The sequence below is a fragment of the Lissotriton helveticus genome, chromosome 12 (assembly GCF_964261635.1).
Source record: "Lissotriton helveticus chromosome 12, aLisHel1.1, whole genome shotgun sequence".
NCBI classification, from domain to species: domain Eukaryota; kingdom Metazoa; phylum Chordata; class Amphibia; order Caudata; family Salamandridae; genus Lissotriton; species Lissotriton helveticus.
In genome coordinates this window covers 645521203-645536735 of record NC_136073.1, presented here as the reverse complement: position 1 = coordinate 645536735, position 15533 = coordinate 645521203, and the positions used below count along the sequence as shown (strand labels likewise).

The following is a 15533-nucleotide window of genomic DNA, read 5'->3' as shown; positions in this document are numbered from 1 at the left end:
CTGTAGATTCACATGTCTGTCTATTAGCCAGACATTTTGTAAACATCATTAATAAGCATCACTTTGGTAATAATCACCCTTAAAAATAACTTCTCTGAGATACTCGTAAGCACCATTAGCATATAATTTGTGGATTGCAACATCACTGCTGAATAAACATTTTCAGAACATGAAAATTATAACAATTATAAAACTATGACTTTGGGGGATTTGGGTCCCAGTGGTCTAGAATCAAAAGTAGTGCTTACTCTTTTTCGATGCAGAAGGTTGATTTAAACTTAGATCATCAGTAGTGCAACACTGTGTTCAGTGACCCTGGTGCAGGAATCAGAGCTTGTGTGATCTGCCTAGCAACTGTCATTTGCAAGTGCTCTAAGTTTAGAGTTTATGTGCCAGTGATGTGTGTAAAGTGGTGGGGTGAAGTGCTTAGTTTAGTAGCAGGTATGTACCAGTAATCTTAGGGCACCTTTGAAGTTATTTTCCTATAAATTCAGACCACATTTCTTCAAGTGACATGAGTGCAGAAAATAGGGCTAAGTGTGTTGCAGTTCACCTGACACCCTTATTAGCGACATAAAGCACCCACTTACTCAATTCCAACTGTACCAAGCAAACTCTCGACTATCAAGACCTAAGGGCACTGACACTTTAAATATTGATTTGTAAGCCAAAAACAGACCTGCTCAATGACGTTCAACAATCACAGGCACTTGATACCTGTCTGCAGTCCTTTGGCATGAGGAGGCGTACACCTTGGGAGTAATACCGTTTGAGGGCGTGCCTATTCATTCTAAACTTTATTTCGGTTTGTTTATGAACCATAAAAGTACAACAAAGAGAAGAAAGAAACACATTTTAAGCAATGAAATAATACACATGTTACATCCCAGTTCATATACATAGTCCATAAGTTTCCATTTGGTTGTGGAGTCCCGTTAAGATATTTAAGACAATAAATTATATATTAACAGATTAAAAGGTTAAAATACAACAGAAACCCAATGTTTTCCTGGAAGAGTTATCTAACAACAAACCAGGAGGCTTTGTTACTTCCGAAACATTCTCCGTCTTGTTAACCACATAGAAAACAAGAACTTAGCAATGGCTGTAACTATCAGTGCATAAAATCCGATATACGGTATCGGATTTTAAAATTCTAAAAAACACTACATAATTCCTAACTCCCAGGTTCACACATAGCTGTATAATCCATTTCTTTCTACTGTTGCAGTAGGCAGGATAGAACAAGATTACATGCATTAAGGTCTCGTTAGGGTTCTCGCAACCTGGGCAGGGGCGAGCTGGACCCTCTTTCCATTTGTCTGTGTATGAGTGCAGAGGCAGTGTGCCGTATCTAAACTGTAGATACAGCTTCTTTGCTAGAACCGGTTCAATCATATCTAGTTCCTTCTCAAAGCTGTAAACGTTCATAAGATCTAAGAAACTATCGGTAAGACTGGATGGCCTGGCTGATTGGAGAACTTCCTGTAGATTATGGTGTTTTATGGTCTCATCCAGGGTTTGTCTCGAGATAGCTTGGCATGCGGCCTCCGGATTGGACCACAGGTTCTCCATGCCAATCCTGGTCGCCTGCCCCCTTATGAATGATAACCACTGTATCCTGCCTACACCCTGGCAGGCCATCACGGTCTTCAGTTCTTCTCTATAGCTCTCAAGCTCCGGGACACTCCACAATCTTCGCCAATAGAGAAGTGGGCGAGAGGCAATTGCTTCTGCAATTGGCCTCAAGTTTAGATCCAGCCTTAGTGGAATTAGCGGTGTGTTTTTTGGTAGAGAAAGCAACTGTCTAATGAAGTTATTCTCAGTAACACCGATCTCAATTGCTGGTCGGTGCCCCCAGAGTTCCGCCCCGTAGAGAGTGGAAGATCTGGCTTGAACTTTATATATTTCTAGCGGTGCACTCACTAGTTTATGCACGCAGGTTTTCTGCACTCTTAAGATTCCCCCCACGGACTGTGAAAGCCCTAAATTAGCCTTAGACATTTGGGTGTCCCACCCCATTTTGTCGTTCAGCGTCAAACCTAGGTAGACAAAGTTATTTACCCTTTCCAGGGGTCGTGCATCCATTTTCGGGTGAGGGCAATTAATTGTGCTGGCGTTAAACACCATGTACTTTGTTTTATCTATGTTAATCACCAGATTCCTTTTCTTACAGAATTCGGTAAATTGGTCTAACACCCGCTGCATCCCCATTGGTGTTTTTGAAAGCAGCAGGGTGTCGTCCGCAAACATTAGTGCAGGAAATTTACCGCCAGCTAAATTGGGGGCATCAATATTATTTGCGCTAGTCAAATCATCTATAAGGCCATTTAAAAAGAGGGAAAATAGAGTAGGGGCAAGTACACACCCCTGCCTGACTCCCTTCTCGATTGGGAATGCTCTAGTCAGCTGACCAGATTTACCATAGCGTACCTTCGCAAAGGTTCCTTCATGGAGTCTTTTAAATTGATGGCACAGGTAAGGAGGAATATTGGTTAGTATACTCCACAGTTGGTTCCTATCCACCATGTCAAAGGCGGATTTGAGGTCCACAAACGTTAGGTACAGGCTGCCCCCATCCAGGACCACATGCTTCCAGTAGAGTACCTGGAGCCGTAGTAGTTGGTCAATGGTCGATGTTTTGGCTCTAAACCCTGCTTGCAGGTGGGAGAGAATATTGTTCTCTATAATCCAATCCTGCAAGCGTTGTAAAAGGAGTCTGGCATAGATTTTTTGTGGGACATCAATAAGGCTAATTGGCCTATAATTTGTTGGTACCAGCGGAGAGCCCTTTTTATAGACCGGAATGATTTCGGCCCCCAGCCAAGTGCTAGGGAGTTCTTGTCCGTCCAAAATGGCGTTAAATAGGACAGTCAAGTAGGGGACCCATATCTTCAGCTCATCTCTGTAGAGATCACCAGGAATCCTATCCAACCCCGGGGCCTTATTAGGTTTCAGTGCTAGTACCGCTAGTGTCACTTCCGACAAAGTAAATAGAGGAGGGTGCCAGCTTGGATCCAACCTCAGGGGAAAACTTGATAAGTCAATAGTTAGGGAAGCGGGACTAGAATAAAGATCTCTAAAGTAAGCACACCAAGCTTCCTCAGCGATGTTAGGGTCGATCTTGGACTTGCCCTCTACCTTCCCAGTGTGGACCAGATTCCAAAAGGATCGGGCAACTTTCGCAATTAATGCCTGTTTTATTGCATGCCATCTCTCAGTTTCCCATTCAGATTTTGCATGGAACAGGAGATCCTTATAAGCCTTCCTTGCAATCATAATGGAAGTCCTACTGCCTGTTTTAAGAGCGGATACTAAAGTAGTTTTCGCCCTCCTACATGACTGGTTATACCAGGGATTAGAGTCCCGTGGCTGCCGTTGGCTCTGGTTGGAGGGTTTGTAGAAGCTGCCCGCCAAGGCCGTCATTAATTCTTTATGGATTTCTAAAATTTTAGCGCCTTCCACAAAATTTGGGACACTCTCGTACAGTGCTGACAACCGCTCTAGCTGAGGAATTACACTTTTGTACATCGAAGCCAGATTTTCTGGTGAAATCTTAATAGAGGCCCAGCGGATTCTTTTACCACCCTGTATAATCCTAATATTGCTAGAAACCATGCCAGCCTCTTGTTGGACCCCCTCAGGATGTGGCAGATCCAGCTCCACCACCAAAGGGTTATGATCACTTTCCGAGCGATCGTGTACGTGGAAGTTACGGATCAGTGGCCATAAAGACAAACTAGCCATAAAATAATCAATTATTGACGAATGGCCCATTCCATTATAAGTACACTTTCCTGGACTATCCCCCGGAAAGCGACCATTGCATGCTCTAAGTGAAAATGTATACGTCAAGGATGTGAGCTGCATAACCATAGGTGACCAGGATTTAGTTTGATAGGCATTAGGAAATGGAATCTGGCAGGCGTCATCCTCATCTGACGATATCTGAATAACCCCCCCAAGTGGCTCATAGTGGCAGTTGAAGTCTCCCCCTATTAACACCTTAGTCTCGCTAGGGAGGCTGTTCAGTAGATTAGTTAAGGACTCTAGAGTCTGTGATGTCCCTCCCCCACGAACAGGGCGTAAGTAGATATTAATAATTGCCAATTTGGGTGTGTTTGGGCGAGCTAAAAGAATACATAATATGTCGCGGCAACTATTATCATAGAGAATGAACTTGAGTTCCCAATATCATCCCGCGCCCCCCTACCTGAAGCGTCGATCCCGGCCAGCGGTGTGCAGGATATTCCCATCAGGAAGCACCACCTCCAGATTGACAACATTCTCCTTCATTGTGCCGTAGCGCACTGCGTTGGTCCCGGATGCGCTGGTGGCGGCCATGCCACAGAGGGAGGCGTCAGCACCAGGGTCTGTAACAGAAACACACATTCTGTAACTGAACATCTCCAACAGAAGTCCCTCAGGGCAATCTCCACTGACAGTGGGCCACCACATCTGTAGGACTTCGGGGCCACTCTGTGCCTGACCTGTCCTGCGGGCAGAATGCTGAATCCTTACCAGAAGCTCATGGCTCCGATTAGCTGGGAGAGCTTGGGTGAAAGTTCCTCTCACAATTCAAGTTATACCTGTCTCAGCATTTCAGAGGGCTTGTTTGGTTCAAAACTCCCAATTTCACTACATACCAAACTGCCTCCAATGGTGTCTTTTCTACCTAGTTGTGATTTGGTAAAAGTATAAATTGGATGCAGCGGATATTCCTGGGGCCTCATTTATGAAAAGTGAAGCATCGCTGCGTGAAAACAGCGATGCGTCACTTTTCACTGCGCCCTCCTTGCACCACCAATGATGCTTCATATTTACAGTATGACGCATCATTGCGCAAGGAGTTACAGATACGTCAGTATTTCCGACGTATCAGTATGGCGCAAAAGTGGCGCATTGCTGGAGTGTGTCACAAAAGTGACGCAACACCAGCAATGTATCATTTCACATGGGGCAAGCCCCATGTGAAAGGGCCTGCGTCAGTCTTACGCCTGCTGTGAGGCAGGCGTAAGAAATTGATGCATTTGTGTCCTAGAAGTGGCGCAGTGAAATCACATAGATTTCACTGCGTCACTTCTACGACCTTTCTTGCGTCAATACGCCCCCTTGCATACATTATACCTGGCGCAGGTATAATGTGGCGCAGGGGTTTACAAAGTGACGCATCTACCTAGATGTGACCCTTTGTAAATATGGCGCAACAAGGCGCATTTTTTACGCTACTGGTGCGTCACAAAAGTGACGCACCAGCGGCGTAAAATTGACGCATAACCTCATATATGAGGCCCTTGGTCCTTTGTGCACCACTGCATCTCATGGGAACTCATCTGATTGACAGGAGAAGCTGTGTGCACAGCCGTGTGCACAGCAGCTGACTGGCAGCTCTACGGTACGTCGAACCCGTGTGTCTTTCAATGCCCTACTATCTTTAATGAGCCTACTGACTATTTAAACTCATGCGTGTAAGAGAGTTTTCATTTGCTACAAAATAGTTATTTATTGAGGCATGCTTCAGCTCTCATAAGTAGACTGCACCAGACTACACTGACAATTATTTGTGAAATGCGCAGAAAAAGGCATTTTTTTTATGGTGTACGAGCTTTCCACATGCATGTGCCTGTCTCTCTCTGAGAAAATCAACGAAAATACAGCCTCAGCCGTGGTCTCGGACTTAAACAAATGTAGCAGGAATCAATCTGCTGTCCGAGGGAAGGTTATGTTTCTGTTAGACTTTCAAGGTCTCATCCCAGCACTGCTGGGAGTTGAAGAACCTAAGATATTCCTGTGTTTACTAATGTGTGATTTCATCCTCTTAATGGAATACGCAGAGCTTTAATCAATGACATGTTCAAGGAAGTAGCAGTTTCTAGTATTGTTGTACCAACTAATTGATTAATTGGTTGTAATGACAAACATTTGGAATCCAACCCTTCTATATTATGTCATGCTTTGAAATTGTGCGTCTTCTCGTTCATGAAACATCACAAAACACATGCTTTTTGGGTACAGGCAACTTTTTATTCATAGGAATGAATGGGAAGTCATTCCTTATTTGCGATTAGCAAATAGCGAATCGCAAATAAGGACGCGATTTCAAGAGTGCCAGGGTGTCCAAAGGACACCCTGTTGCACCCCTGAAAGGGTAATGTACACTGGTGTTGCGCACACACACATGTCCAAGGGACGTGTGTGTGTGTAACATACAACTTAGAAAAATGCACTAAAGTGCATTTTTCTAAGTTTTCGCTATTTACCACGAAGTTAGACTTCGCGGTAAATAGCGGCCCCAGATTGCGAATTCGCAATTTTAAAATTGTGCATGAATTGCATTTAAGGAATCTCAAATTGAGATTCCTTAAATACAATTATTCGCAATTTAGCGATTTCTAGAATTGCGATTTTTGCATTTGGGATGATGAATCCCAAATGCAAAAATAGCGCTCGCAAAGGGCCAGATTCTCAGAATCTGGCCCTTTGCGAGCCGATTTTGGCTTGATGAATCTGGCTGTTGCGCTCTGCAGGGCCTTCCCGGTCATTGTGTGCATTTGATTTCAGCTCCTCAATTCGTGACCATGGGAAGGGAGACACTATGCTGTGACAAATGGCGGCACCACAGGAGTTGGAAAGTCTGGACTATTGTGCCCGTAATTTTGGTCTCCCTGCTTCCTGACAATAGGAATTATGGGTAAAGGCACGCATTTTCTACCCCCAGTCAATAGTGCCTCCTGTTACCAAGGAAGAGGTTAATGTATGGGATTATTTTATGAGACTCCATTAGAACGACCTTTAAAACCCGTGGATTTGTATCTAACATACTGGGGGAAAGTGTGCTTTAAAAGCCACAATTGCTTCAAATAAATGCCATGACGGGAAACCACAACCAACAAGCATTGGCAAAACCGACAGGTCTGGAATTGTTTGCCAGCCTTTAAGCTTGAAAATTCTTGTTTTGCTCTCTCATGGTTTGTACAAAACTGTGTTGGCTACAGCCAGCATTTTTTTTTGGGGGGGGGGGGGGTCAAAAACCCATGCATTACTATAGTAGACCCTGGCACTTCTTTGTGTGTAGACTCAAGGTGAATCCAGCCACTGGCTGAAGTGTGCTGACCCACTGCCACATGAAGCATGCTGTAGTGGCTAGATAAACAGCTTAATGGATGAAGTCTGTTTGAAACCCCATACAAGCAACTATGTTATACATATAATTTGTTTGACATCAAAAGGTCTTGTCTGGCACCTGACCTAAATGGGTGTGTGGATGGATGGATGGATACGGAAATTGGGATAACTAGCAAAGCTTCAACTAGTGGTATACTAGTTAAAGGCGTGTAAAAACACAACACGCAAGAGCACTGAAAGCACTTGGGTAAGCCATTGAATCATGATATACAGACTGGTTTATAAATATAACTGTAGTTCTCAATTAAAATACATACACACATGATATAAGTGAGTGCAGTTATAAAAGCACTTCAATGCACCATACCAAAAAGTGACACTTTCTAATTGATATAATCTGACATGTTGTGAAATATCAGTTGCCAGGTAAACTGAGGCCACTCCAAAGAAATTCAAAACAGCATTGGCAAGATACAGGAACAGATAAAGCTGCAATGTGCCCTGTCACATCGGACTCTAAACACAAAGGCAACCCCAGAGTAATAACGTTCAAACAAAAACACTGGCACGAAAGAGAACTACCTTGTGGGCAGGTGTGCTCCTTGAGAAAGAGCAAATGCAGTCACTCAAAGTGTGGTTAGCCGGTTGCGGTCGGTTGGTGTAACGCCGCGCTGGGATTGCTGGAAGTTCATTCGAAGTTTAATACTGATTTCTGGATTGCAAATAATTGATTTTCACAATGAGATGTTTTAAAGTGTGGCATGATTTGTGTAGAGGCGACACATAGGTGGTAACTCGGATGGGAGAAGAAGCTCCACCAGAGGATACCCCGGCACATTATATGGCAACCAATGCAGGACTCCATACTACAGTGTGGCTGCAAAATTGGCATAAAATTACAGAGAAAGAGGGAGAATCGGCTTTCCCTCGTTATGGGTCATTTCCGATGGAGGTGCTATACCAGCTGAGAGAAGTGATGTCTTCTCTGAAGCCTCCACCCAGACCAACGCAATTTGAGGCATTGGATGCGTGGGTGAGATCAGCAATGGCGCAGAGAAGAGAAGCTTCACAGGGAAGAATGAAGTAAGGAATGAAGGCATATCAGGATGCTAAGTGGGATGCACAATTGAAGAGGTGGAGAGTAGATACCATAGAGGGAGAACACGTATATCCATTCAGGTTGGTAAAAGGAGGGTCTGAAGGACAGAGTAAGACAGAAGAGGACAGTGATACAGATGATAGCTTTCTAGAAAGATTGTTAGCAGAACGTCCTCCACCTTGTGATTCCAGGTTGGAGTTGGAGAGAATGCAGCAACCTGAGGAAGCTTTATGGGTAGGTCGAACAGGTTCAGAAGAGCAGACAACAGGAGTAAGAGAGAGATTGGCAGTTGGAATAAGAATTCCAGGGGGGTCTGGAGGGCCAGGATGTGCAGATCCTGGGCACAATGGAAGTGCATGTGCCATGCAATTACCAGACTCTCTTACTGTACCATTTACAACTGGACCTGTGGCTTCGAACTAAAACCCAAATGAGAGAGCAAATGAAAATCAACAGCAGACCAGAGGAGGGAAAGAGACTATGTCAGGAGTGAGTCTTACAATGAGTGGAACAGGGATGGCTCAGATGCCAGTGGAAGATAGTACTCCATTGTGAGCCACTGCTGATCCATCAAGGATGGACAGTGGGTCAGAAGGAAGATGAACAGGAGCTTTGGCAAGTTCTAGGTCAGACATCAGAATGTGGGTTCCGCCAGTGAGGGAGTCAATGCTACAGAGAGAAGAGCGGGATATTAGACAGGAAGCCTGGGGAGAGGTGTGGCGCTGGAATCTGGGCATCACGGTTCAATCCACGGCGCCGGCGGCAGATTAGCCCAGCACCATGTGACTCTGGGCAATAGCATGCTTAATCTTACCTACGGCCCCTGCGCCTAGAGACCCTTGCGGGTGATTGTTTGCGCTTTAGAAATGTGGACTATTATTATTATTATTATTAGAGTAATGTTTCAACCACAGAGTTAGTGTGAGGGTAACCATTGGAGAAGTCGAAGTTGTGAGAGAGAAAGTCGTCCGGTGTTGAGAATGGAGGAGAGTGCAGGTCTAAGGAGAGCACAAAGTTGTGGCAGGGAAGAAACAGGAAGTGAGAAGGGTCAGAGAATCATACAAGTGGCAATGAAGGCACCATTGTTAGATGTGGTAAGACTGAAAGTTGAAATAGATGAAGTGATAGAAGGGAATCTGCCATTGGACAGGATTGAAACATATGATCCAAGCAAGTTGTTATTTGTAGCTAAGGATGTTACTAAAAAGGCAACGCGAGCTCATGAAGCATTGGTACAGTTGGCAAGACGGTATGAGGTGGATTTGACCAAAACGAAATTGATGCAGGAAAGCTGCAGATTGAATTATACTGATCAAGATTTAGAGGAAAAGCGAACAACAGGATTAAAGGCACAGATTCGAGATTTGATTATAGCAATGCGACCATGGAGAGAATTAGATAAATGGGAAGAAAGATGGTCTAAAAAGAAAAGTGCCAAGAAAGTGATAGGAGATACTCCGCTGCCAGATGGAGGGATGGGAGGAGCAGGGAATTTCCCTCTGAGAGAAGTATAGAATGGGGGTATGTACATGTGCCATGGAGCAGGGGTGATTTAGCAGCATTCACTAATGATTTTCCTCAGCTGAGGGAGAAACCTGCCGACTAGTATAAACAAATTGATAGGTTTGAGATTTCGAAGGTGTTATGGGTTAATTTGAATACCTTGTTTTATATAGCGATTCCGGGTGATCAATGGACAGCATGTAAGGTTGCCGTTGATTGGCCTGCTGCAGAACCGGCTAGAGATGTGGTGACTAATGGTCCTTCAGCTGAGGTGATGAAGAAATATGAACAAGTGATTAAATGGTCTAACATGGCCCCGCAGACTGTCGATTGGCTTAAAATTAATCGTACTACTCAAGATCCTAAAGAATCAGTACATGATTATTGTGAGAGACTTTTAGTGGCATTTAAACAACATAGTGCATTGGCTACTGTTGAGCCAAAAGATATGGGACAGTTTGTTTCTAAATATGTGTTATGATTGAGATCTGATCTTAGTTTGATGATACAGCACCACTTGATATGTTGGCAGAATAAATCTGTCGATGAAATTCTGCGATATGCAAAATACTGCAGTTAACAGGTAGAGGCAGCACAAAAGAAAACAAAGGAAACATTTATGTTGGTACAGTTGAGAAAGGCCTGACAGGGTGCAAGCGGTTGGAGATGTGATGGGTCGAGGAACAGAAAGTGGTAGAGGAATAAACCAACAGACGGTGTCTCAACCTGGACAGGGTGGTGAAAGGGGTGCAGATGCCAGTATGGGAGCTGAGTGGGTGGCAAATCAAAAAAGTGTCACAGCCTGCCACTATTGTCACAAAATCAGGCAAAATCAGACATTGGAAGCACAAGTGTAGATTGAATCCAGCAAATTAATTGCAATTGCAATTGCAATATGAGGGAGAGGGACAAATGTCAGAAGGTGTGAATACTGACAAGACCCAGATCCATGTATGGGGGAGGTTGTGAGTCCCAAATGCAGATACCACAACCGACAACAATACCTATGAGTAATCAGACATATCGCCAGATACCTTACTTCGAGATACAAGACAGATTAGAACAAATACAATGCCCTCATGAGTGTCAGAGGGGGATGCAGGGAGAGTGCACTTTGGGTGTTGCTCTGGAAGTGGATTGTTTGTAGATGCAGAGACGAATGGACATCCTGTTACCTTTTTGTTGGACACTGGAGCAGCGCGCTCCACAGTACGGACAGAAGTGGTCCCAGATTTATCCCGGTCTGGAATATCGATCCAAGTGATGGGAGTAACCAATTTGAAAATGACTAACCCGTTAACAACTGAATTACCAGTGAGAATAGGACCCTTTCAGGACAGACACCAATTTGTGGTGTGCGATTCGAGCCCAGTCATTCTTGGGACAAGCTAAATTGTGCCATATCATGCACTTCGAGGGGTGTGGAGTTGCAAACCTATGATGACAATGCAGATTTTAAAATGGCCAATATGAGTTTGTGTGCAGAGCTGTACGTGGTTCTCACAATAGAAGACCTACCATGTGACTTGAGAGATTCAGTGTATCCGAAGGTGTGGGATTTCACAGGTGAGGAGATAGGATTGATCCGAGGGGTTGAACCTGTCATGATACAGGTCAAACAAAATACTGAATTCCCATGAATCCCACAGTATATATTGATTCCATAAACTGTGGCTGGAATACGACCTGTAATTGAGTCCATGATTGCACAAGGCATTCTGAAGGAGATAAGAGGAAGTCCCTGTAATTCACCTATAATGGGACTACAGAAGCCTAGTGACAAGTACAGAATAGTGCAGGATTTGCGCAGGGTCAATGAAATTGTGATCCCATGTTTTCCTGTGGTACGAATCCAGCTGTTATATTATTTTAGATACCATGTGAGGCCGAATGGTTTACAGTCATCGATTTGTGCCAGATGTTTTTCTCCATACCATTGCATGCGAATAGCCAACATATTTTTGCGTTTAGGATGGACGACTGTGTGTTAACATGGTGTAGGATCCCTCAAGGGTATACAGAAAGTCCCTCTATCTTTAGCCAGTGTTTGAAAAGGAATCTTGAAGGGCTGGTGATGCCCCAAAACTCAGTCCTGGTACAGTACATTGACGATCTTTTGGTCGTGTCAGAGAAAGAGGATGCTTGCAGGATCGATACAGTGGCTTTGCTCAATCATTTGGCAGAGAATGGACACAAGGCGTTCCCAAACAAGCTTCAGTATTGTCATACAGAAGTGCAGTATTTAGGTCACCGAATTGAAAATGGAAAACGAAGGGTGTCGCCAGATCGCATAGAGACGATTTTGCAAATGGGAACTCCGAAAACACAGAAAGAAGTCTGCATGTTTTCTGGAATGGTCGGCTATTGTCGACCCCAAATTTTTCCTTGCCAGCAAAGCCACTTTTAAGGTTGGCTCTAAAGGACATTAGTGATCCGGTACCATGGAATGATGACTGCTTGAGAGCTTTCCATGAGCTGAGAGAGAGCCTATGTCGCGCTCCAGCTCGGGGAATGCCAGATTACAACAAAGCGTTTTCGCTCTTCTGCTGTGAGGAAGAAGGATGCGCATTAACGGTCCTTGTACAGACACATGGAGGTGCCCGTAGACAGTGGCTTATTTTTCTACTACATTAGATCCTGTAGCTTGTGCATTGCCCGGATATCTCAAATATGTTGCTGCAACAGGTGTCGGCATTGAGATATGTGAAAGCATAGTAATGGGTCACCTGCTTATTGTTTATGTGCCACATTCAGTAGAACTGTTAATGACAAGAACAAAGACACAGCATTTAATGAATAACAGACGTACAAAGTATGAGCAAGTCATATTGGCTTCTGAAAATGTTACTCTAAAACGCTGTACTACCTTGAACCCTGCTACATTGTTGCCTCTACCACAAGAGGAAGGAGAAGATTGTGAAGAGCATGACTGTCTAGATGTTACTGAACTATCTACCAAACCCAGACCTGACATTGTCGATGAACCGTTGCTCGAATCTGATTTGATCCTTTTTGTTGACGGTTCATGCCTAAGAGACAATGAAGGTTGTTTGAGAGCAGCTTTTGCTGTGTGTACCATTTTGGGGGTGGTAGAAGCTGCCTGTTTGAACAGAGTATATTCTGCTCAGGTGGCCAAAATTATCGCTCTGATACGTGCCTATACCATCGCAGATGGAGTTCGAGTGACTATCTATACGAACAGGCAATATGGGTTTGGAGCGGTTCACGATTTTGGACAGTTATGGTCTCAAAGGGGGTTTTCAACATCATCAGGATCCCCTTATAGAGACCGAAAGCAATAGTGGTAGTGAAATGTGCAGCCCATGGGAGGGGAGAAGATTTTGTCACCAAGGGTAAAAATTATGCTGATGAAGTCACTCGTTTTTGTGCACTACATGTTTATGTGTTTAATGGAGAGTATGTAGGAGAAAGCACAGAAGAGACCGAGCTCAGCATGTAGTTAGCTGTGGCCGATACATGGGATGAGGTGAAGCGGCTGCAGGATGAGGTCTCAGAGGAGGAAGCTGCATCATGGGTTAGAGCAGGATGTGAAAAGAGAGAATATGGTATTTGGGTATTGACAGATGAAAGGGCAGTGTTACCTAACTGTTTATTGAGCCCAATGGCAAGGCAGATTCACGTGGCACTTCATCTTGGAAGAGATACCATGGTGCCAGTCTTTAGGCAAACGTGGTTTAACCCCCAATTTCGCGTGCATGCTGAAGCAGTCTGTCACAGGTGTGTTACATGTCAACAAATAAATGTGGGAAAAAGAACTTTGTTTGCGATTAGTCACATTGGAAGATCAGAAGGTCCTTTCAATAGGATACAATTGGACTTTATTGAGATGTAATAGGCAAAGATATGTTTTGGTGGTGGTGTGTAACTTTTCACGTTGGGTTGAGGCGTATCCAACTAGACGATGTGACAGTCTCACAGTGGCAAAACTGCTCTTAAGGGAACTGATACCGCGGTTTGGATTTCCGACCTCAGTGGAGACAGATAGAGGAACACACTTCCATAATGAAATCATGAAATTATTGTGTACAGCTTTGAAAATTGATCAGAGACTGCATTGTAGCTACAGGCCTGAGGCTTCTGGTCTTGTGGAACAGATAAACGGCACAATCAAGATGAGGGTGTCAAAAGTGTGTTTGTCAACTTCACTGAAATGGCCAGAAGCGTTGCCATTAGTGTTAAAGACTCTGCGTAGTACTCCTGATGGGAGGACAGGACTCTCCCCTCACGAAATATTGATGGGAAGAGCTATGCAACTGCCTATGGTGCCAGCTACAGAATTGATAACCATCACAGATGAGTTGGTAATGGATTATTGTAAGGGACTGGCTGATGTGGTTAATTCTGGGTCCCACCAGGTCGAGGCTGCGACTGCATCTACCTGCTGCATGATCTTAACCCTGGTGATTGGGTGCTTGTCCGTAAGCACGTGAGGAAGAGCTGCCTTGATGCTCGCTGGCAAGGACCATATCAGGTGCTTCTGGTCCCCAGCACAGCGGTGAAGTTTGGAGGATTGCCAAACTGGATCCACGCTTCACATACTCGCAGAGTCCCAGAACCTGTTGAGGACACGACTTCTCTTGTTCCCAGAAATGCAATCGAGAGTGCAACAGAAACAGAACGAACAGGTCAGATCGTGAGAACTCTTGGTGAGGCTGAACAATCAACCGAGCAAGAAAGAATATACCAAACAGCTTCCGAAGGGAATGCAGACTCAGAGATAGACGACATTGTGGAGGTGAACTTTGAACAAGAGCAGAGTTAACAGCCTGGTGCCGAAGGATCAGATCAAGAGGAAGAGAGATGAGCAGATGCTGCAGCAGCAAGGTGGCCAACAGAGAAGGAAAGGCTGAACGTAAGGCTTGCATCTGAGAAAAATCTTGCTCGGATTCCTGAAACATCTGAATCCGATCAAAGTGAAACTGAAGAAAGACCAGACGGTCTAAGAGAATCCAAAAGCGAGAGAGTACAGTCTCAAAAGTACGCATCACCTGAGTGGACATATCTGGCTGCAGATGCAGAGACAGGAGAGATCCGGGAGGTTGGGGACCAGCACAGTGATTCACGGAGAGAGCACTCTGACAATTGACATTCCGTTAAGAGTCCCTGGAGTTGATGCCTTCGGAATTTTGACTCTGACAGTTCCTGATCCACCAAGGCTGAGTGGGTTACGCTTTTTGATCATCAACCAGGTTGCTTTCTCTTCTTTTGGTCGACCGCCAACCGCACAAGAAATGGGAGAAATTCGTGCTGAAATACTACAGATTGTTCTTGCTATGCTTGGATCTAATATCATAAATGATGAAGATTGAACTGTAAAAGAAAATCTTATTAGCCTTAGAAATAAGGTAACCTAGCCCAGAGAGGAAGATGATTTAAAATTAGGGACTTTCAATAGAAAGAATAATTGAGGGTTAGGGCTGACTACGTCTCTTCAATAGGTTTACCATCATTGAACTGAACATTGCAGAAAGCAAATGGAAAAAGGAAAATAAAAACGACATTGTAAATAACCAAAATAAGCAAAGTAAAGAAGAACAGAGACTTTATTGAATTCAGTTACGTTTCAATTCAAAACAGTGATTCAAAATGGAGTCCGAGAAGTCAGGACACAAGCAGAAATGCATAATTGGTACCCTTATCCTTGTGATGCTTATTGTCATAGCTGTGGTGATAGTTACATCTTTGATTGGGTCTCACGATGCTGAAAAAAATGAAGGGACATCTACCCCAACTACCGTAGACGTAGGAGAGGGTACATCTGCCAAGGAAAGTGATATGATTAGGG

The 15533-nt window shown here is 44.2% G+C and overlaps 1 protein-coding gene across 1 annotated transcript in view; it reads right to left on the bottom strand.

Annotated features, from left to right (window-relative positions):
- Positions 1 to 15533, bottom strand: part of LDHD (lactate dehydrogenase D) — a 480635-nt gene that overhangs the window by 285384 nt on the left and 179718 nt on the right. Inside the window, exon 5 of the mRNA XM_078670717.1 lies at positions 4214 to 4373. Within this exon, the coding sequence (XP_078526843.1) occupies positions 4214 to 4373 (160 nt within the window). The remainder of the gene's footprint in view (positions 1 to 4213; positions 4374 to 15533) is intronic.